At 39.6% G+C, this 21,954-nt stretch overlaps 1 protein-coding gene across 1 annotated transcript in view; it reads left to right on the plus strand.

The window, feature by feature from the left end:
- HTRA1 (HtrA serine peptidase 1) overlaps positions 1-21,954 on the plus strand; it is a 42,214-nt gene that overhangs the window by 5,459 nt on the left and 14,801 nt on the right. Inside the window, exons 2-3 of the mRNA XM_067561359.1 lie at positions 16,790-16,889; positions 17,258-17,462. Coding sequence (XP_067417460.1) covers positions 16,790-16,889; positions 17,258-17,462 — 305 coding nt within the window. The remainder of the gene's footprint in view (positions 1-16,789; positions 16,890-17,257; positions 17,463-21,954) is intronic.

Here is a 21,954-nt window from a genome sequence, read left to right on the forward strand (position 1 = left end):
CCTAGTTGAGTCTGTCCTTTGATTCACACTGCAGTTGCAGATGAGGAGTTGGTCCAGAGGTAGGTGAAGACTGAAGACAGTATCTCCCTTGGCCTTCGCCATGCTGCTTGTGGAAATTTACAGCAATAAGATGGAATTCAGGGCCAAATGAGTAAGTCCTGGTGACTTATAAGGTGTAACCCCTAGGTTCTTTCCCTGGGCTTATTGTATCTTTGAGTTTCCTTAATGGGTCATTAAGCAGGCTAGTGCTGCAGCCATCCTGTCTGGGGTGTCACCCAGAAACAGCACAAGTTGAAATATAGATACATCAAACATATCCATAACTTTCTATACAAATATGACACATAGACATAAACAAAATTATCATACTTAGCAAATTATAACCTTTCTAACGGTACCTGACATGGCATATCTCATATGAATTATTGTAATTTTGACATTGATGATAAATAATATCCTAAATGGTCTACCCAATCCAGCCAGTGTCACATTCTTAAAGACAGAAGGAACTAGGGTCAAGGACAAAAGACGGCCTGCAGAGAGAAGTCCTAGGAACAGCAAAGCAGAGGTGAGAGACCTCAAGCTGAATTTTGTTGTTGAACTTACCATTAAATGAAACCGCAGGAAATAGGTGAGATTGGATCATGTCCAGTGTACCTACTTTGATAGGAGCAGGATGAGAATGCTGCCTGTTTACATCCAGATGCATCCCGATGTGATGGATCAGCTGAGCAAAGTTACATGCAGAATTCCATGGACACGAAGGCTACTTGAGTTTTTTCATATCCAAGCACCCACACACAAATGCATCTACAAAATTTTAATTTGTGTGCTTACGTGCCGTTTTCATGCCAGTGTGTTGCAAATTACTTCAACAAAACAGAAGAAATTCTACATCTTTGGAAAAGCATGAGATATGTCAGCCTAGAGAATTCAGAAAGTTATGTGCGCCAGGAAATAGATTATTTATTTTAATCATCATATGTAGAGGGTCATTATGAAAGATCTTTTTTCTATGGTAGTGTTTGGAGGTTTCAGTCAGGCTTTGGGACCCCGTTGTGCTTCGTAGTGTTCAAGAGCATACAAAGATAGTGTTAATGTCCCTTGCCCTTGTTAAAGGGAAGCTTATCTATAAATACATATGTCAATAATGAGGGCAGTGAATCAGAGTACCAGTACTTGGTATCTAGGTACTACAGTGATGAGGGCATTAGAAATACCTAAAACAGATCACCCTGAATTACTAGGAAACAAACTTGCTGTTGCTCTTTCCGCCACAAAGTTGTTTCAGTGGCTCGAACTTCCTCCCCGTGGTCTACATAGTGGGATAGTAGGTCAAAGGGAAGAAAATCCTAGACCTTTGTAAATAACTTACTAAATATAATTTTTCTTTTAGCTGTTGCTTCTCCCATTATACAGTTGCAGGCATTCTAGGACAGCGTCCCACACAATTTCATATTCTTGCTTGACATTCTCACGGGCTACATCATGAAGTTTGGACAAATTGGGGTTTGTTTTTAACATTTACGTCTATAGAAAGGATAGAAACTTTCTTGTGAATGTTGTAAAATGTTGACCATCCTCTAATACCCCTTGTTCTGAAATGGTAGGACTCCACATTCTGTTCTATATAGGTGGTTATATTGCTATCATCTCCGTGAGCGCCTTTCAATAGCGTTTTAATCAGTGTGACTAAGAGTGCCATATCTGGTTCCTTCATTCTGTCCCCAGGCGGAGAATTGTGCGTGCAGTGGAAGGTTATGTTTTGGTAGGGTTTTGCTTGGTGGCTTTTTAAAATACATGTGCTGCTCTGTGTTTATATTAGAGAAGTCAGTTTGAAGAAGAGCACCACTCAGAGCAGAATGTAGTGTGAGGGTTGAGATGTTCCTTAGTTTTTCTTGGATTTTGTCTCAGACCTGCCCATGAGACAGCCTTGTCCCCTATACTGACCAGCTTTACCCATATGTTTACTAAGTTTTATAAACTTCCTTTCATTGTTTTAGAAATAGAAAAAGTTTATTCATGGCTAAATCTGGGGTTGTGCAAATTGACTTGATATTTTGAAGTGCACTAGAGACATACATCTTGTCCAAATAATACACTATAATTATCTGACAGAATGATTTAAATGGAAAGTCAATAACCATTTGTCATTAATTATGAGTACTTTGAAAACAATAGTGAAATGAGAACTATGCAGCAAATGATGGGAAAAAACTGTAAATGGAACTACTTAGATTCTTTAGCTTACAGGACTGACGTGGCTGAATGGTTTTGGCAGTGGAAAGCATTGCAGAAATGAATAGTCAGGGCAGGAAGAGAAACTCAGCTGAGAAACCTGGGAAGGTCAAGAACTTAGCCAGATATTTATCAAGGGGAAAGCTGATATTGTTTTTTGTGAACTAAGCTTTCAGCTGTTTTCCTGAAGATAATAATAGACATGTCATGGTTAGCATTCTGGAAAGATTTTAAGAGAGCTCTGTAGATTACTTAGGACACACTAAATCCACAAAAATGATCTATGTTAGGCTAGGGGTTTGAAGACAATAGGTGCACAAAATAGAACTCTAGATCCAACAGAATAATTGGCTTAGTTTTCTTATCCTCCTCTCGTCACCATTGTGGCTACATCTTACTCTATCTGGGTGGTCTGAAATTGATTTTTTTTCCCTCTCTCATCAGGGTCTGTCTTATCTCAGTGAGCAGTTGTTTTGTGTAGTGAAAATATAACAATAAAATATTTCCTGAAAAACAGAAGGTACTCCCAAACTGTGGCTGGCTATTGAAACTTCTCTGAAGCCAAGTATTCAAATTAAGAGGAGAGGGAGCTGTGTGAAGTGGATTGTCCGAAACGCACCCTACCTCAGCCCCTCCCCAGTCTAGTCTTCCTTCTTGGGAGTGAGCAGTTTTGGAGTCTCTGTAGGATTTCCTTCAGACAGTAAGGTTCCTATCAGCAAATGAAGCTTTGGAGGGTTGGATTTAATCCTCTTCTGTCCTGGGATTTGAAATTTTAAAGCACCTGTGAACACTTATAGGAATATATAAAAACCATGAGTGAACAGCAAGAATTTTAAAAGGTTGAATTTGAATGTGGTGGGGCACGTTATAGTCTCATTGTTCATGGAAAATGTTTTGCTATCCAAGAAATTGGAGACCTGGAAAATAATTTTTGCAAATAAGAGGTGGTGTGCGCTTGGAGGGTAATGTTGGAAATAGAATCTGTGAATAGCATGCAAAATCTCTTTGAGATTTTGTTGAAATAAAGTTTGAGCCACTCTTCCCCTCCTTCCTCTCCCTCCTTGCCCCCAAGCTGACTGGGCCTCTGGGATCCCTGGTCTGCCTGGGTGGTAATACAAGTATCAGGGTGTATATAATTGTGTCCAGTCAGAAAGTGAATTCATTGCACTATTGTGGTTGGGTTCTGAATGTGGCAAGAGAAAACCGGCTTCTTTACAGGGTTGCAAGTGCATGTGTTTCCTGACATGGCTTATGTTTCTTAGTATAGGAAGAGGAGTTTAACCTTTTTTTTTTTTTTTCTTTTTTTTTAATTTGACTTTCTCTGTACTGGAGGAGCACTACAGTGTATTGCCTTGATTTACACCAGCTGAAGATTTGGCCCATCTTATCTACAGAAAAAGGAAAATCTACATTGTAATAAATGGCACAGTTCATTACTGATGCTGTTTTTGGAATCCGTGAAGTGAGAAGATTTTTTTTGTGCCAATAGCTACAGTCTCACAAACACTGAAGATGAATTAGGCAGTCAGACATGATAGACCTTGCATTTCTGGATTATTTTAGCACACCTTGACTGGTAAAAGGCATCACCAATAGACTCTCTTAAACTACTTGGGTTGTGTAACTCCTTAGGAATGCTCTGCCAAGAAAGTGTTCTATTTTTGGAGAAAGTCATTTTATAAATTAAAATTAATGAAATAAATATCTATCAACAGAAATATGCAGTGGTGTTGTAGCTGTGTCGGTCCTGACGAAGTGGGTGATGTAATATGTTTTAGTGGACCCACTTCTGTTAGTGAGAGAGAGAAACTTTTTTGAACTTACACGGAACTCTTCTTCAGGTCTGGAGAAGAAGAGTTGTGTGAAAGTTCGAAAGCTTGTCTCTCATCAACAAAAGTTGGCCCAATAAAACATATTACCTCATCTACCATGGCTCTATAAATAAACATGAAATAGGAAAGTCAGACTTCTGAATTTAGGCCTCGATCCTGTAAACCATGCACATGCTTAACTTTGCCACAAATAGTTCCAAACGGGTATAATTAAGTAAAGTATTTATACCTATTCATGGGCCTGTTTGTGGTAAGGTTAAGTGCATGTTTAGTATATATTTTTTTTTGGGAGGGGGGGTAATTTTTCCTCATGAACAGATTTTCACGACTGCTTATAATGTACTTAATTGGTCTCATTTTATGCTATATTTTCATCTTTTCAAAGTTCAGGTATGATTCCTGAAAATATATTCACTTGCGTCACCAGAGTCTGAACTGCAGTTCTACAGACTTGCATAACTTCTCCACAATGAGCTGTTTGTAAGATGTTACCAGAAACATGGATGATGCCAAATAAATTTAGGAAGGGTTTACATGGTAGTTGGAATTAGTAAATACACTTTAATTTTGAAGGCATCCAGGCATAATACCTTGCTTGGATATTTGTGTTTTTAAAGAAATGAGTACTTTGGAAAATATGATTTAGAACATACAATTTTTGAAATTTATGCAAAATAGGTTTAGGTGTGCAAGCTTTTCTGTACACCTCACTTCTTTCAATTTGATGCATATCGTTGACCTTTTCATTGCAATAAAGGTCAGCTGTACTTATCAGTTGCTGGTTTTCTTGGATTTAGTAATTAGAGGCAGGCAAAGAGACTATTTCAGTTTGAAAATAACGTGGGGAAAGGATGGAATTTGAGCCCTCCCCTGAAGGTAGTAAATGAGCATATATCATTGGATGAGAAGCGCTATATAAGAACTGGGTATTATTATTATTAATAATCATAATTGTCCTAATAATAAATATATTGTGGCTGTTACACAATAGCTATAAAATCTTCAGATAAGACTAACGTCCTATCTTATGTGATATCAAGCTCTTTAACATAATTTATATAAGCTGCTTTAACATCTGCCATTAGGAGAAGCTATGCAAAAGTGGAGGTCTGTGGCCACTACATGAAGGTGACTATGTCTCAGTGATGACAAGCACCTCATATAATCTTTTCCATCTACTTTAATCCTCAGAAGTGACCAGCAAAAATTTCAACCAGCCAGTTGCAGTCTGTTGTAATCTATTTTTTACTTCCCAAACCCACTACTTACCATTTAAATGAGCAGGCCCCTACCTGAAATCCATATGGGGCAAGTAAAATAGATCCTTTAGCCACATGAAGAAAATATGGCCAGACACTATTGTGTAGGGAGGTTGAGGTTCTTTTGTGATGGTTTAATCGCACAAGATTCTTGTACAAAATAAACCCAAAACCCCAGAAAGAGGTGTTCATGTTTTTTTGTACTTTTTTGCCCTTAATTGACTGGGGACTCCTGTAAACTTTCTCTAAAGCTGATCAGCACTCTCTTCCTCCCCCTGCTCCCCAAGCCTTTTCAGCCAATCATAAAATAGGTGTCTGCTGTTCATCCCTGCTGGCTGCAGAAGATGCACGTCCATAAATGGCTCATTCAGGTTTCACGTTCTGTACCTACATGATAGATTCTGTGGAAAACTTACTTCCTCCCATTTGTCTCTTCCCCTGCTTTCTTGCCCTTCATAGCCAAATATTCCTAAAAATGAAAAAATCTGTCTCCACAAAATGGGGACATCTGTTAAAATATTAAAAGCAAAAGTCTCACGCCTTCCAAACGTGAACTTAATTTTTTTTTTTAATTGTTAAAAGAAATGTTTCAGGTTGCACTATTGTTGGTTACATGCATAATATGTAAAAGTGCCACACGATTGTTACGTAATGCCATTTAAATGGACGTTTTATTCATTCTCTCTCTGAGGTGCATGGAACTGGGAAGGAGAACAGGCTGATGACCTGAACTGGAAACTTTAAACAGTGTAAGCTGAGCAGAGTGGGGAAAAGGAAGGAGATTGGCTCATCCATTGTGTTTTCAGAATTCCTCAGAAAAGAAAATAACACGTCTGCTTTGAATCCTGCCAGCCAAAGTGCTCATTGCTTCTGTCTACAGGGTGTATTGCAGATCCTTTTCCATATCTACCAGACGTCCACGTCTTAATATTTCTAATTCAGGCAGGTTTCCCTCAGTGATGTTTTCCAGTTCAATATGTTTTGTTCTTGTCCTGAATATCTCTCTTCTACCTTTTTAGCTTTTTTCTAGCTCTGCTACAGATGTTGCATCTGAACATTTCTGGGGGTACATAAAAGGCAAGGAACCGGGGCAACCATTGGACATTTAAGCGCCAATTCTGTTGTTTTTTTCTATGGAAATCCAGTTCTCCCTTTCTTCACTTACGTTTACAGTGAGGATCTTTCACTCCTGATTTACTTTAGTTGTTTGTCACTGGTGCTCTGCAATTTCTTTCCATTTCATCAGACCATCTTGTCTCCCTCATTGATTTGCAAATCAATTAGTTTGACTTGGATCTTTCCACTTTTAGACAGTTTTGATGGCACACTAATAATGCTGCACAGTTTAAAGAAAAATTTCTGGAGGCCTTGAGCATTTATATAGCAGCTTCATCTGAAGTGCTCCAAGCATTGGTTAAGTCTGAGCATATTTCATTTTAAGGCTAAACTTGTAATCTTGAGAGGAAAAATGACGCTTCCACGATTGCACAGTGAGTCAGTAGCATGGCTGAGAATAGGACCCAGGAGTCCTGAATCCCAGCCATAACCACTAGATACACTTCCTTTATCAAAATAAGTTCTGTTTGACATTTATCTAGCAATCCTGACGTTAATTGGCAGCAAGAGTCATAGTCGGAAGGATGTTTGTCTGATTCATACACCACTAACTGTGGCTTTCAGATTAGTGGTAGGAAGATCTCCTGCTTAAAATACATTATTAAAATCCTAGCCAAATAGGGCAAGTGATTATTTTTATAATATTCAGTAAGAAAGCCATAGACACTTTATCCAAAGGCTGAACATTTATCATTTCTCTCCAGTGATAAGGAGATATAATATTTGCTTGGGATGGGTGTCAATAGTCGGCATGTGTCCACAGAGAACTATTTCATCCTCACTAGGAACCTAGAATAATTCATGGGACTGAAACCATACATTTTTCGGACTTCTGTGGTTGATATTTAAATTCTCTAAAGCTGTTTGCACATTTTGACTCCCAATTTTATGGATATGCGAGAGCATTGCCCATGTGTTGTTTGCATAGCATGATTATTAATAAAATATCCAGTACCTATGCTTGTCCCTTAATAATTTGTCTTCAAAGCACTAATTGTCTTTAGACTCCTCTGAGATGAGTGAAAATTACTATCCATGTTTATAAGGAGAGGAGAAACTGAAGCACAGAGTGGTAAAATGAGCTATCCAGCACCCCACAGCAAGTCTGTGATAGAATTCATGATAGAAGTCAGAACTTCTTTCCTGCCAACCCTCAACTCAACCCTTCAGTCCATTCTGCTTCCGGTCTCCTAAGCAAATTAAGAGTGGTTCTTAAAAGTATTAATTGAATTGATATAATTAAATCACTTTTATTCTTGATCTCAAGGGTTCTAGTTTTACACTAAAATATTTTTATCATGTATCACTGTATTTTCTTTGTGGAGATCTAAACCCTGCCTCTGCCACTGTGCTGTGTGTATTCAGAAGTTGTGGGAGCTATTTAGTTCTATAGCCTTTGGTATAGATTCTTCTGTTTGTTTAACCATGAAACAATTAAGCAGATTATAGTTAGACTCCAGCATATTTTATCCACAAGGGAAGCAAGAGTTTTGAGTCTGGCATTCACAGGAGCACAATCAAGCCATGTGACACATTACTTGCAAGAAGGATCCTGAGAGCAAGCCAAGAAAAATTGATCCTCATGTAAATATTATGAGGATGAGAATAGAATTAATACATTCTGCTGAAGATTGTGTTCAAACCAAACAAGAAACTTTACTTTAAATTCTCAGCTAATCCTGTAGAGTTTCTAACTTCAGGAAATGTTTCATTAAGAGAATATTAGATTTTGCTCAATTTATTATTCACTTAAATAGGACACTATCCAATGTCTGTGTAGTATTCTTTGTCATGCAGGTATATTCTTTGCTAGGGATGTTATGTGATTGGTATAGATATTTCCTCCTCCTAAGGAATTGTCAATGAAATCTCGCTAGTTTGTTAGCATAATAATGCTGGCAGTTTGACTCCCCTCCCTTGATCTTTTTTCCTGATTTTGGATAAGTGGGTGGTCTACAACATGTACATTGCTGCTCCTTGTTTTCTTACTGCCATCATTGCCTTTTCCTTGATAGTGGATTACAAAATTTATTCCGTTAACTATGGAAGGATATTACGGTTTACAGTTTGATGTATTTTTATGATTAAATGTAAGGTGGGGGAGAAAATTTTCAAATCTCATTTTTTCTTTAAAAAAAAAAAAAAAGAGTCCTGTAGCACTTTAAAGACTAACAAATTTAAATTAAATTAAATTTGTTAGTCTTTAAAGTGCTACAGGACTCTCGTTTTTGCTGTATACAGACTAACACGGCTACCCCTCTGGAATTTTTTCTTTACTTTCCAATTGAGCATTAAGTACCTTTCACTGTGAGCTAAATAAATATGCTGAACTTAAAATAAAATAAAATCTACAGTTCCAGAGTTGTAAAATGCAGCTGTCCTGGATGGACAAAAGCTTTAGATAGCAACTCATTGTTCAATGGAATCTTCCCCACAGGGCTGGAAATCACCTACAGAATAGATACGTTTTAAGGTTCTATGGCCCTGAATCAACAATCCATCCTTACTCAAACAAAGCACATAACCATGTGCTCAGGTCCTATTGACTTCATTTATGCTGGGTGTATTGTAAATTCAATGGATTTAAGCATGTGTCTAAAGTTAAGCATGTGCTCGACTACTTTGCTGAATTGGGGCCTATAACCATAGTGTGTGTGTGTAGTGTTAAACAAGTAGCAGGTAAATGAAGTAAGAGTCGATTGGCAGCAAGGCTGCTAGTGCGAAATTGATAACATTTGTAGTTTATCAATAGACACACTCTTGTAGGATGCTATGCTATGCTATTCTTTATGTTTTGCAAGGATCTCCTGGAAAGAGTGTGATAACAGGAAAAAATAGATTAACCATAGATCTTTGGATCTGAGCCCAACTTTCTGAGGGGCCACCAGGCACCCGTCGGGTTTTAGCATACCGTGGATCTGCTATTGAGCACGCAGATCTGTGGTGTTAACAATGGTTCTTCGAGTGCTTGCCGTAAGGAGAGGCATGCACGCATAAAGCAGATCCTCATGGAGGCAGCTCTTCGGTCACAACCCCCCGACGTGCAGTGCCCTGGCATCAGCAAGCGGCCTGGCGCTGAAGAAGTCCTCGGTGCAGAGGGAGCCTCAGCACCGCCACTCACCGGTGGCAAAGACTGTTCAGCACCGGTGCCCTGCAAGAAGCACAGGACAGACAAGGGCCACTCGCCTTCCATGTGACCTATGGACAGGGACGCTGGCCCATCACGCCCACAGGGGTCTTTGGCGCAAGGGTCCCTGGGACCGGTGGCACCGGCTCTGCAGCAAGCGCCTATGAGCCTGGTGAGCGCGAGTTCCCCGGTGAGGGAGAGCGAGGTGGAAGAGCTGGACCTCCCCTCCACGCCAGATACATTTGAGGCGGCGCAGAACCTGATCGCCATGACGGCACAGCAGTCCCCCGTCTCAGGAGTGAAGATGCCAGATCGAAGACCTCCGGCACCGCTAGCTGCGGCATTGTCTAGAGGCAAGCCTCCCATGTTGTGGTGCAGGTCGCTTTCACCTAAGCATCGGTCACCGTCGCCCCGGCACCAATCGCCCCTGCGGCACCATTTGGCTTCTCCATGGCACTGGCGCCGGTCAGCTGCATTTCTGCACCGATCGCCGGCACCGCAGCACTACTCAAAGGTTACAGCTACGTCAGCACCACCGTGGTCCCCACAATCCGAGTCCAGATCATCAGACTCAGAGGTAGACCTCTGGTGCCTCGAAGAGACACCGGGGAGGGACGATATTATAAGGCAGGTAGACAGCAACAGCCCCCGCTGGACCTTGACCTATGCAGTGGCAGACGCCTCAGCAATGGTCCTTCTAGATCCCGTGGGCATACTACCAAGCCCAAGGATCCCAGCCTGGGGCTCTTATTCAGTCGCCTCAGAAAGCCACACGGCTGGCACCCTGGAATGCAGCTCTATGCCACGCAGCGCTAAAGCCAGTGGGCGCAGGGACAGTTTGTGCAGTGCCACCAGGGGACAGTTTGTGCGGAACGTGGTGCCAAAGAGGAGGTGGATCCGGGTACTGAGGTGGCACCCGACGCCTGTAGGGAAGTCCTGGGTATGGAGGACCCAATGGGCCAGGACGTTCCCAAAGCAGAAGGGGGACCCAGGGCCTCGTTGTCTTCCTCCCCTGATGAAGTGGTAGTGGGGACATCAACAACCCTGCTACGCATGGACAATAAGGCTCAACAGGAGCTTTTGAAAAGGGTGGCCCAAAACCTGGGTCTACAGGTGGAGGAGGTCCGAGAGTCCGTAGACCCTATGGTGGACATTTTGGCTCCGGAGGGCCCCTTGAGAGTCGTCCTGTCGCTGATTAAAATGGTGCAGTCCATGACGAAGACACTGTAGCAGATGTCGGCCTCTATCCCACCTACAGCAAAAAGGATAGAGAGGAAATATATCGCCCCTTCCAAGGGATATGAGTATCTCTTTACCCACCCTCAGCCTGGTTCACTCATTGCATCTGTGGCGAACAAAAAAGAGTGACAGGGGCAGCAGGGCCTGACACCGAAGGCGAAGGAGCCTAAGAGACTAGACCTGTTCGGGAGGAAGGTCGTCTCCACTGGGGGCCTGCAGCTGAGAATCGCCAACCAACAGGCAATCCTCAGCAGATATAACTTCAACTCGTGGGATACGATGGCGAAGTTTAAAGACCACCTTCCGGCCGAGTCCAAAACAGAGTTTGGAGCCATGGTGGAGGAGGGAAAAGCTGTATCCAGGACATTACAGGCTGCGCTAGACGCTGCAGACTCTACAGCAAGGACTATGGCTTCAGGACTGGTCATGAGAAGACATTCTTGACTGCAGGAGTCAGGCCTCCCTCCTGAGGTCCAGTCTGCCATCCAGGACCTTCCCTTCGAAGGAGCGGGGCTATTTTTGGAGCAAACAGACTCCAAGCTCCACAGCCTCAAGGACTCTAGAGCGACCCTGAAATCCTTGGGGCTACCTATGCCCTCCATGCAGAGGAAGCACTTTAAGCCCCAGTCTTTAAGCACCATGTGAGATGATGGAAATCTCATATAGGAGTAAATGATCTTCAAAATTCCCTTCCAGATTGGGCCAAAATCGTATAAAAACAGTTGACAAGGCAATTGTTATACTAAACACTATAGCCTTGAACCATGGTTCAGCACTAACCTAAATCTAGACACAAATATGCTGTTCTTTTATAAAGATAACTTGCCATTGGAGAGTTACTGTGGACAATGATTTCAAGTACTTGACTTTCCCATGGTGTAGTACAGTAGAACCTCAGAGTTACGAATACCAGAGATACGAACTGACCAGTCAACCACACACCTCATTTGGAATCAGAAGTACGCAGTCAGGCAGCAGCAGACACACACGCACAGAAAAACGCAAATAGAGTACAATACTGTGTTAAATGTAAAGTACTAAAAAAAAGGGGGGGAAGGTTAAAAACATGTAACAAGGTAAGAAAATTGTTTCAGTTCTTATTTCATTTAAATTAAGACAGTTAAAAGCAGCATTTTTTTCTGCTTAGTAAAGTTTCAAAGCTGTATTAAGTCAAGGTTCAGTTGTAAACTTTTGAAAGAACAACCATAACGTTTTGTTCAGAGTTACGAATATTTGAGTTACTAACACCTCCATTCCCGAGTTGTTTGTAACTCTGAGGTTCTACTGTATATGTGAGTGCATTGCCCTGTAATGGCTAGTCCACTGAAAATAGCCCCAGTACTGACAGCTAACAGATTTTCCTTTTGCTTAGGTTGCCTCAGGAAATTTTCATGTTGTAACTATTAGTGTTTTAGCCGATCGGTCATTATCTACCAATCAATCATCACTAACTTGATGATCATCCTTGTAACTTCATTAATAAATCACCCCTAGCCATCCCCACAGGCACTGGGGCATTGTATAATAGTTCAATACAAGAATTACAAAACCCAATAAACACAGTGTGTTATAAATAGAGATGGGCCCAATCTGCAAAGAGCTGAACTTCCCCAAGTTCAGAAGTATTCAGCGCCAGAGTTTTGTTCAGGCTTATCTCTCAGTGTAAGACATTGTCAAGGAAATACCAAGTGAGAGGGAAACATTATAAGGGTCTGACACAGAAATAAGAAAAAGTAATGGCAAAGATTATAAATATGGAGCCAACAGTGTCCATACCAAATGTAGGTTTAGAAATCTAAATTTTAGTTGAAGTTTAAAATTGGGGAGAGATCCACGGAAATGGAAATCAAGGGGAAGCTAATTACAAGCCTTAACTAATTGTGAGGATCCCTAAAAGGAAGGGTAAAGGTGTGTTCTTAGATACATATCAGCATGAGATGCAAGGAGGAGTTAAAAATAGTCAGAACCTACACCTCTAAAGTCTTCTGTATGATGTTTTCTATATTAGTAGGTGAAAAGTGGTGAGGGTAACTAGGTAAAATACTCATATGACGTCTCTTCCTCTAAACTCAGAGATGTTGTCTTTGATCATAATGGTTAGCCCATCTGTTATATTTTTTGCTTTGGTAGTCATGGCATAGTAAAATGCAATGTTTTAAAATTCTGCAGTTAAAGGGGTACTTTTCATTATTTGAAATCAGGCAATATTTGTGCTTGCAAAATGAGAATGTATAGAACCTGTAAATTATTCATTGCACTCACTTTTATCCTTCAAATTCATTGCTCTCACCCGAGCTGATTGGAAAATTTGGACAGCAATGAAACAAACTAAATTGTTCAAAGTTGTGATTTTTTTCACCTTGTTTTCCAGCCCGCTCTAGTTGTTGCCGCAATTACCTTGCAGTCATTCAATCATGAGCAACTATTGTTCATATAAAGCTGTGTGATTAGAGATTACATGATAATTTAGGCTTCTGTGTGGATTCTTCTAGTGATAGGCTAAACCAAGAGGAAAACAATGTTTGTTGGTACAAAAGATAAAACAAAAAATATGCTTTGTGATCCTGGCCACTGCTATAGGAAATAGTAAATATGTATTTACATACACATTCCAGATAGCTATGTAAGCAGCATTTTAAGGGAAAAGCAATTTTTGGGGTAGGATCATAGAAGATAGAGAGGGTGAAGATTTGTTGGACAGAAATAACTCCTGCAAATTTGTGATATACTCACCAAAAGATGATTGGCATTAATGGACATTAAATGCATACACAAGTATATGCCTTTTATTGGCCCACTTTTTCTGATATATTTTTAATTTTTCTTTCAGTGTAAGCAAGCATAACTCATTTGTCTCTCTCCTAACATTACTGTTACTTTCACTGTTTTAAAATGTTTTTTCTAACTGAGTACTAAGTCCCATTGTTAAGAATCTTCTATCAACATTAATGAATGAAATCTTTCACTGGCTAGTACTCTGTTTTTTGTTTACATGTTTTAAAAAAAACAAGTATGTCTTTCATTTCACTGTTTAACGGTTGTTGCAAAACCATATTATACAACACAAGAATCTCTAATACATAAGGAGGGGCACATTAGTGGTCTGAGTTATTTAGGTCAATATGCCGTGACTCAGTTTTTTATTACCTAATGTTTTCAGACACAATGTGAATTTAATTTTGGCCTTTCAGTTACATGAGCAGTTTGACTGGAGATTGAACAATAGGCCAAATTATAGATGGTGACAGTCTTAGCGTTTAAATTCCTTGCAATTGTAGATTCATATTTGACTCATCAGATTTAATTTTTAATATCCTTACAATGTATGCATTTGTTATAATGAAAAAAGATTGAAAGCAATACAGTACTGCTGTGTACTGTCAATAACAATGGGAGTTCTAAATATGTCTCAGGGCAGGATATAAGTGCCTACAACATTGTTATTAATATCAAGTCATTTTATAAGTGGTGTATAAAAAGTAAACTGATTTAAGTGGTAGTTTCCATGGCTTTTTTTAGCCAAACAAAATATTCATCCAAGCTGACAATCTGTCAAGATTCTATTAAATAGAAATGAATACTTCCAAACTATCATTTTTATCCTTTACCCAGTTTCCAAAACAGCTCAGTAAGAGAGCTTTACAGTTGATGGTACTGTGATTCAGTGGGCGATGAATTTATCTAAGACGCAATAAATATCTTCTTTGGATGAGGCATAAAGCAGCCATCCTTTATACCCAGTTCTGATAACTACCTCAACTGAAGTTCAAGAGCCTGGTGCACTTTGAGGAAGCGACTAGGTGGTGATAACTCTGGTATCATGGCTAACATTCTCTGGGGAAAAATACAGATTTTTATGTCCAAACTGTGGGTTGTCACTATAGTTCAGTATATAATAACTGACTGCTGTTTGCTATTGTCTGGTGAACAAATTGCTATATAAAGCACTTTGGAGGCTTCAAATATTATGGTGATGTGGAGAAGAGGGAACATATGAGAAATTGATGAGGGATGAGTTTCCACCCCTCTGATAATGCAGTGGTAGTCGATAGAGTATCTTGCCTACAAGCGCCCCTGGAATCTTTGATACCTACTGGTGTGGATAGTCTGTGCCAGTGGCCATGTAGCTGCATCATCACTGCTATTATAGCCATGATAGCTAGATTAAAGCTAGCACGAGTATTCCCACTCGAGCTGCCGTAACAGCTTTGGTGCAATATAAGACATACTCTAAAACTCACTATGCTTCCTGGGGCTTTTCTTTATTCCTAGTTTAAGAACAGGAATCAACCTGTGCCTGAGCTCCCTCCTGAACTGACTGCTTCTAGAAGTCTTCTCTGCAATGCTTCCCTCTCTTGCCTTAAAAATTATCTACTTTTTGTCTTTCTGAATTGTAATTAATGAGACCCCTTCAGAGATGGTGCTGGGAAGAGTCATCAGAATAGTTCTGCATCTCTCACCAGGGTTCTAGAGCCTGATACACTATCACAGTTCATAGTGTTCTAAAACCACATTTTATTCTCAGCTCTTTTGACAAATCAAAGGATTGCAACAAGAAGGAAAGTTGACTGGAAACTTACAAGTAAATTTGTATAAAAATCTGTGTTTAAAAAAAAGTTTGAAATTAACATGCTTAATTCTATTAGGGAAAAAAACTCAGCCTATGGGCAAAGCCTAAATAACAGAGTGTTGTGCGGTTCCTATAAGGAGGGGCTCCATATCACACAAGCAGAGCATTTCATTAGGTATCCTCCACAGCCACTATTTCAGACCCTGGGACATTGTGTTCCTGGCCTTCAAACAGTCTTGGGGAAATAGGTCAGAAGAACCCAAAAATATTGTTTATGGAACCTTGCACTACATTTACAAGGACCACTTTTTTTCAGTGCAGAAATATTATTCATGACTTTTAAGTAAAATATGCAATGTACATGGTGAAAATGCTTAGAGTAAGGACAAAGAGAGAGGAGGGGAAAATACTACAGTGTAAGATTATAAAAGCCCCTTACTTTTTCTGTTCTACGGGGGTTTTTTTGTGCCTTTTTAACGTGAAATCGATGTATGAGATCAAAACAGTCACATGAATGAATACAAAGCAATTGTATTTCCCTCTAGGCATGTGCAGAGAACACGTGGTGTTCCAAACACTCGCGTACCAAGAAATAAGGCATTGCCCTATAACTGCAGCAATCCGAGATTGAGAGACTGAGGTTAAAGCAGGGGTGGCTAAGCTCTTGACATATGAGGCACAAAAGGCCCCTAAATATACAAATAGGCACCTACTAGGATCAAAGGTCAAAGTGCCTTGGTGTCAATTCCTCATTGAAACCAACAGAAGTTCGGCACCTCGGTGCTTTTGAAAATCTTGCTATAGGCTACGTTCGCAAGGGGGACTCAGGCGCATGAAGTGGTGGGATCAGGAGGGTGGAGGCTAAATTAGATAACTATTTATTTTAATCTCAAATCTGAATTAATATTTATATTGCGGCAGCCTCAGCTGAGATTGGCATGCCGTCGTGCTGGGCAATGCATGAACAGTCCCTGCCTCAAAGGTTGACAATTTAAATAGACAGCACAGAGAGGGGTCAGAGGGAAAACGAAGGCACAGAAATATGAAATGACTTGCTTGGAGACCCAGAAGGTCACTGGCACAACCCAGCTTTCCTGACCACCAGCCTAGTATTCTATCCAATGGCTCTCTCTTCCTCTCAGTGCAAGTGCACTGGATAAAGAAAGCGGTTCCAAATCCATTCATAATTTTCCATGGACCGCTTTGCCTTATGAATTGGCCACATTGCTGTTTCTGACTAAAACTTTCTCCAAAAGTTAGGATAGGGGTCAAACTCAAAACTACAAGGCTATTTTGTTCCTCTTAAAAAGTAATCTCTGCCTAGTGCTTTTTAATGAAAGTGTTTTGCAACAATCCTTCTCCTGCCATCTGAAGAATTATAACATGTGTTTTCTGTTTCCATTCTCAGGCCAGGAAGATCCTAACAGCCTACGGCACAAATACAACTTTATTGCAGATGTGGTTGAGAAGATAGCCCCAGCTGTGGTTCATATTGAATTGTTTCGCAAGTAAACAAGATATTTGATTTATATTTCTGTAGATCACAAAGATTAAACTTTCCAGAATTGGTTAATGTACTGATTTTATATATATAAAATAATGAAGCTCTTTTCAAGATGATAAATCTTTCTCACACTTAAGTAATGTAGTACGTTTCACTTTTTAAGAATTCCTGCACAAATTTTGAATTTAGTAGACTAATGCATGTACAATAATATGTTAACTGATACACTTAATGAATTAAATTTTCTAAAATATTTTTAAAATGCCAAATACTTGTTGGTAGTCTAGGAATGAAAACAATAATCACAAATCATTTGTCATCACTGAACAATGTGAATTTCAAACTTAAATGTTTATTTCCCATATCTTCTAGGCTGCCTTTTACAAAGAGGGAGGTTTCTGTTGCTAGTGGTTCAGGTTTCATTGTCTCAGAAGATGGACTAATAGTGACAAATGCCCACGTGGTTACCAATAAACATAGGGTAAAAGTCGAACTGAAGAATGGTGCAACATATGAAGCCAAAATTAAAGACGTAGATGAAAAAGCAGATATTGCACTAATTAAAATAGACTATCATGTAAGTCAAGGCATTGTACATTTCTTTTTCTCTTGCTATACTATATTATTTCTAAAAGCTATTGTTAATTTTAATGCTTAGAGAAAGTACATCTTAATGGCATGACCATAAAGAATCTGCATGTGATCTGACAACAGGAATATATTTTTAAAAGCCAAGTCACAAATATTTTTCTGTACAAAAAAACTATACATTATAAGAGCAAGGATATTTGAAGCGTCTGTGGATCTCCCCAAAAGAAAAGTATAGTTTACTAAATGGTTAACATATGCCCAAGCTAGTGTAATCATTAGAGCCACGAGAGGAAGTTTTGTCTTGTGGCTGGTACAGGGATATATCAGTACCTACCTTTTGTGAAGTTGTCAGTAGCGTTTATAAAATATGTTGACATCCTCAGCTGGAACATGCTACTTTAACACCAAATGTTAAAATGGACAATATTTATACTTGATATCATGTTTTATAAAATTTTGCTTAAAAATACCCAAATCAAAAGCATTCTTTGGGAGGAATACTGAGTCACTCTTCCATTGAATGTGGACTTGTGAATAAAGCAAAGGCATGCAAGTCATATATCCAGAATCAAAAACGCTGTAAACCACACGGCTGTCATAATTGATGTATCTTCTGTATCTGGTCCCCTCCATCATATTTGAGCACCTTCAAGGCTATTGTAAACCATATTGATTATAAACAGTATTATTTATCTGCAAAAATGGTACATCTTGTTGAACTTTATTGTATAACTTAAATGTAGCTGGATTCAGACAATAATGATAAGCATTTCAGGCATTGATTTTACTTATTTGGGCTTCCTTTTTGAATGATCTTCATAGACCCAATATAAGAAAACAAGCCATATTTAGGAAAAGTATTAACATAAATACAGCAGAGAGGTAGGCATCATCTGAACAAATGACTCAAAAATGTGTAGGTCCTCCAGTGTTTTTAGTTCTAGTCTATTCCCCATCAAAGTAAGAGGCTTTCAGTCCAGAGCTCATTACAAAATCAGACAATTCATGTCAAACTCATCCTATAAAATGCTACACCAAGCTTTCACTATCTGTCATTTAAAGGCTCCTTTTCTCTTACCAGTGGCATGATTGCAAAATCTTTACTGTATCCCAAACAGTTTTTCATGTGTCTTTCTGATTCTCTGGAGCAAATGACTGTGTAATAGAAATACAGACCTTGTTTCACTCCGTCCTGGCGGGTTCACCTTTATTTGCATATCCACCAACTCTCTCTGAGAAGTCTTACATTTTTATTTGTACATACATGAGCTAAGATAAGTAAATGCAGACCTGTTCTTTGAAAATAATGACAGGGCAGTGAGAAGGAGGCAAGAAGATACCAGGGGTCAAAACAGACACTGTAAAGTTGAGTGGGATAGGAGGCTGGGGAAAGAGCAGGAAAACAGGGATCCAGAGGAGAGGAAGTGTGAGAGAATGGAATTACAACGTAGTGGAAAGGCAGGACATAGGCTACAAAATAGTGGGAAAGGTGGCAGGTCAAGAGTAAGAGAAGGAAGATACGATGGTGAGGAAAAGGTGTGGTGAAGATAATGAGGTAGTTGAAAGTCGGTACAATGTGGAAGAGGAAGAAGAAAGGAAAGAGAAGACCATGGAGAGGAGTGGCAGGGTGGGGCAGACTGAGTATTCTACATCAGGATCTTTCCACTGATACTACCAACCACCCACAATCGATATTACACCGGGATTTCATTAGCACTTGCGGATCTAGGGAGTCAGATGAGAGTTGTTTTTAAAAGAAAATTGCTCTGTTCTGAAGAGCCGCACACATTAAAAGGACTTGTTCTGCAGGACATTTTGGAACATGCACAAACATTTGGTGGTAGTCCACAGAAAGTTAGCTGTCTGTCTGTCCTCATTTCCAGCTGCTTCAGTTGGGAAGGAAGAGCCTGGAGGCTGTAGAAACAGCTGGAAACAAGGGGAGTGGGAGACAGTCTCACTGCCCCTGCTGCTGCTATATAAGAACTTGAGTTTATGGTCCTTTGGAGTAGATAAATAAGGAAATGGCAGATGAGCATATACGCTAACTAAGTGCCTGGGTTTCACTGGGTTTTATACATTGTTTTTGGAAAGAGTAAAAAGATATGCATCTTTTACAGTATCTTCCTAAACCATGAAGCACGATATTTCTAGTTATATGCAGTAGGATATTAACTTGTTTGGCTATCCTGACAGAGGTTATCCATATTTTTTATTATACCTTAGTTACAATTCATAGCTAGTAGCTTATTTCATCAGTTTCAGTTTTTAAAAAATGTTTGCACATTGTCCACAAACAGTTTGTTCCATTTTATTCATTATTTGCAACTTTCTTCAACAAATAATTGTTGATCAGTTGGTAATTTGCAATTAGCCATTGCAAGTTCATGGTATGTTACAATCAGGGAACAGAAACAATATCTTATGTAATTCATCAGTATATTGTGAATTTTGAATTTTATATTTGAATTTTATACACACACGTTGTTCTGTGTTGGTTAGTTACATAAGGCACACGGTATTTTCTGTTTTCTGGTTAGATGACTTGTGAAGCTAACCAGTACAGCACAGATAGTAACACTGACAGTTTGCAGTCTTATTTATATATTCAGTTGTAAGGTCTGCAGGGCAGGAGCTGTCTGCGCTATGAGCTGCACAAACACATAGTAGAACAGGGAACCCAATCCTGGCTGAGGCCTGTAGATACTACTATTTCTACAGTACATTTGTAGTATTTGGTGACTATCAAGCTAAAAATTTATTTTTCATGAGTGATCATGCTTAGAAGCTTGAATGTTCATGGAAAGTGGAAATAAAAAGGTCACAGATGCAGTCAACTTAAAACTCACTTTCAATCTGAATATTCACTGAACGCTTTCATTTGTGTACACAACTCTAGTGTTCGTGTCCTTTGGCTTTTTAAATGTCACACAACCTTTAGATCAGTAAAATCAGTTTAAAGTTTCAAATTGGCTTAGTCTAATTTATTCAGTTTTTAACTGATTTCTTGATTAAAGATTATGTTATAATGACCCTTTAAAATCCTGATGTGACATCAAAACACCCATCCCATTTCTGAAGTGGGAGGTAACATTCCTTCCTCATTTGAAGATGACATCAGAGATGAAGAATAAATTGTTTTCTGCCCTAGCACGTTAAGGCAGGATCTGAAAGGCAAAAAAATGTGTGCAGGAACAGAAAAAGACTTGAACTCTGAGTCCAGGCTACCAGTCAGCATTCCCAAAATAGTTAAGTTCTTTGGCAGTGGTGTGCACTTTATTTTCCTTTGAACTGTGCACTTCCGGCTGAAGACAGGTTGCTTGAAGTAATGTGGCTTTTCTGAGTGGAATAGGAAATTACATAGGATATTAAGCTGTAGGCACCAGTAGAATGGACCTGGTTTCCACTGTCTCATTTTTCTGCTGAAAAGAACTTGAAGTCAATGAGAAACAGAAATCTCTTTGAGGGTTTTCTTCTTCTGATCATTAATTATGTTATGGTCTAGAAAAAACCTTGAATGAATAAGAATGTCCATGGTCAAATACAGTTTAATTACTAAAGCATTAAAGATAGGAAAATAAATCAGAGCCAATCCCAGAAAGGCCCCAGAACAATACATAATATTAAGGAAAATAAGTCCAACCACATGATAGTCAATGGAAGAGAGAGATCTGGAAAGCAGTAATGCTGAAAAAGGGCTTAGAGTGATGATAGACTGCTTACTGGATGTGAGCTTGTGATGTGATGGGGCCAAAAAAAAAAAAAAAACAACCCACCAGCACTGCACTTCTAAGCCTGCACAGGCAGAAATCATGTCACAGACTGGAGAAGCAATAGTGTATTTTCTGTGGCACTGGTGAAATTGCAGCTAGAATGCAACACCGCAAAATTGGAGAAAATGTTGCCAAATTGGAGGCTATTCCGAAAACAGCACCAAAATGATTTATGAACTAGATGAGCTGAGTTACGTGGAGCATTTTCAGACAAATATTTATGGTTTGGTTAAATGAAAACTAAGTCGGATATAGCTGCCTTCAAATATTTGAAAGTTGTAAATGCCAAGGGAGGAAAAGCTTCTAGGGTGGTCTAGTGGGTGGTAACCAGGACTAGCAGAGCACAGGAAAAGTAAGGTTGCATAACAAGAAATGCTTCCTAATGATGGGGTTTGTTAGATTGTCTTCCCAGCAAAACCAAACTAGGCAAAACACTTGTGAATGTTGGACTAATGCTGTGCTCACTCAGTGGGTACATGAAAGCCAAAAGCAGTGGAAGCAAAGAGCATTTTTGCTGCTGGGTGTGAAAACTGAGGGAAGCTCCTAGTGGCTGCATGCCATAGAAGTGAATTCTGTGGCAGGTTTATAAGCTCACTACAAAAGAAAGCAATGTGGGTGGGCCATAGGGTGTACGCTCTGAGACCCAAAACTCCCACATAGGATCCCAGTACTGGGTCCCTCATGCCATCCCCTGTAATTGCAGCTATG

Source organism: Emydura macquarii, unplaced genomic scaffold, assembly GCF_026122565.2.
Source record: "Emydura macquarii macquarii isolate MOO-44397 ecotype Brisbane River unplaced genomic scaffold, CSIRO-AGI_Emac_v2 contig_2372, whole genome shotgun sequence".
Lineage (NCBI taxonomy): Eukaryota > Metazoa > Chordata > Testudines > Chelidae > Emydura > Emydura macquarii.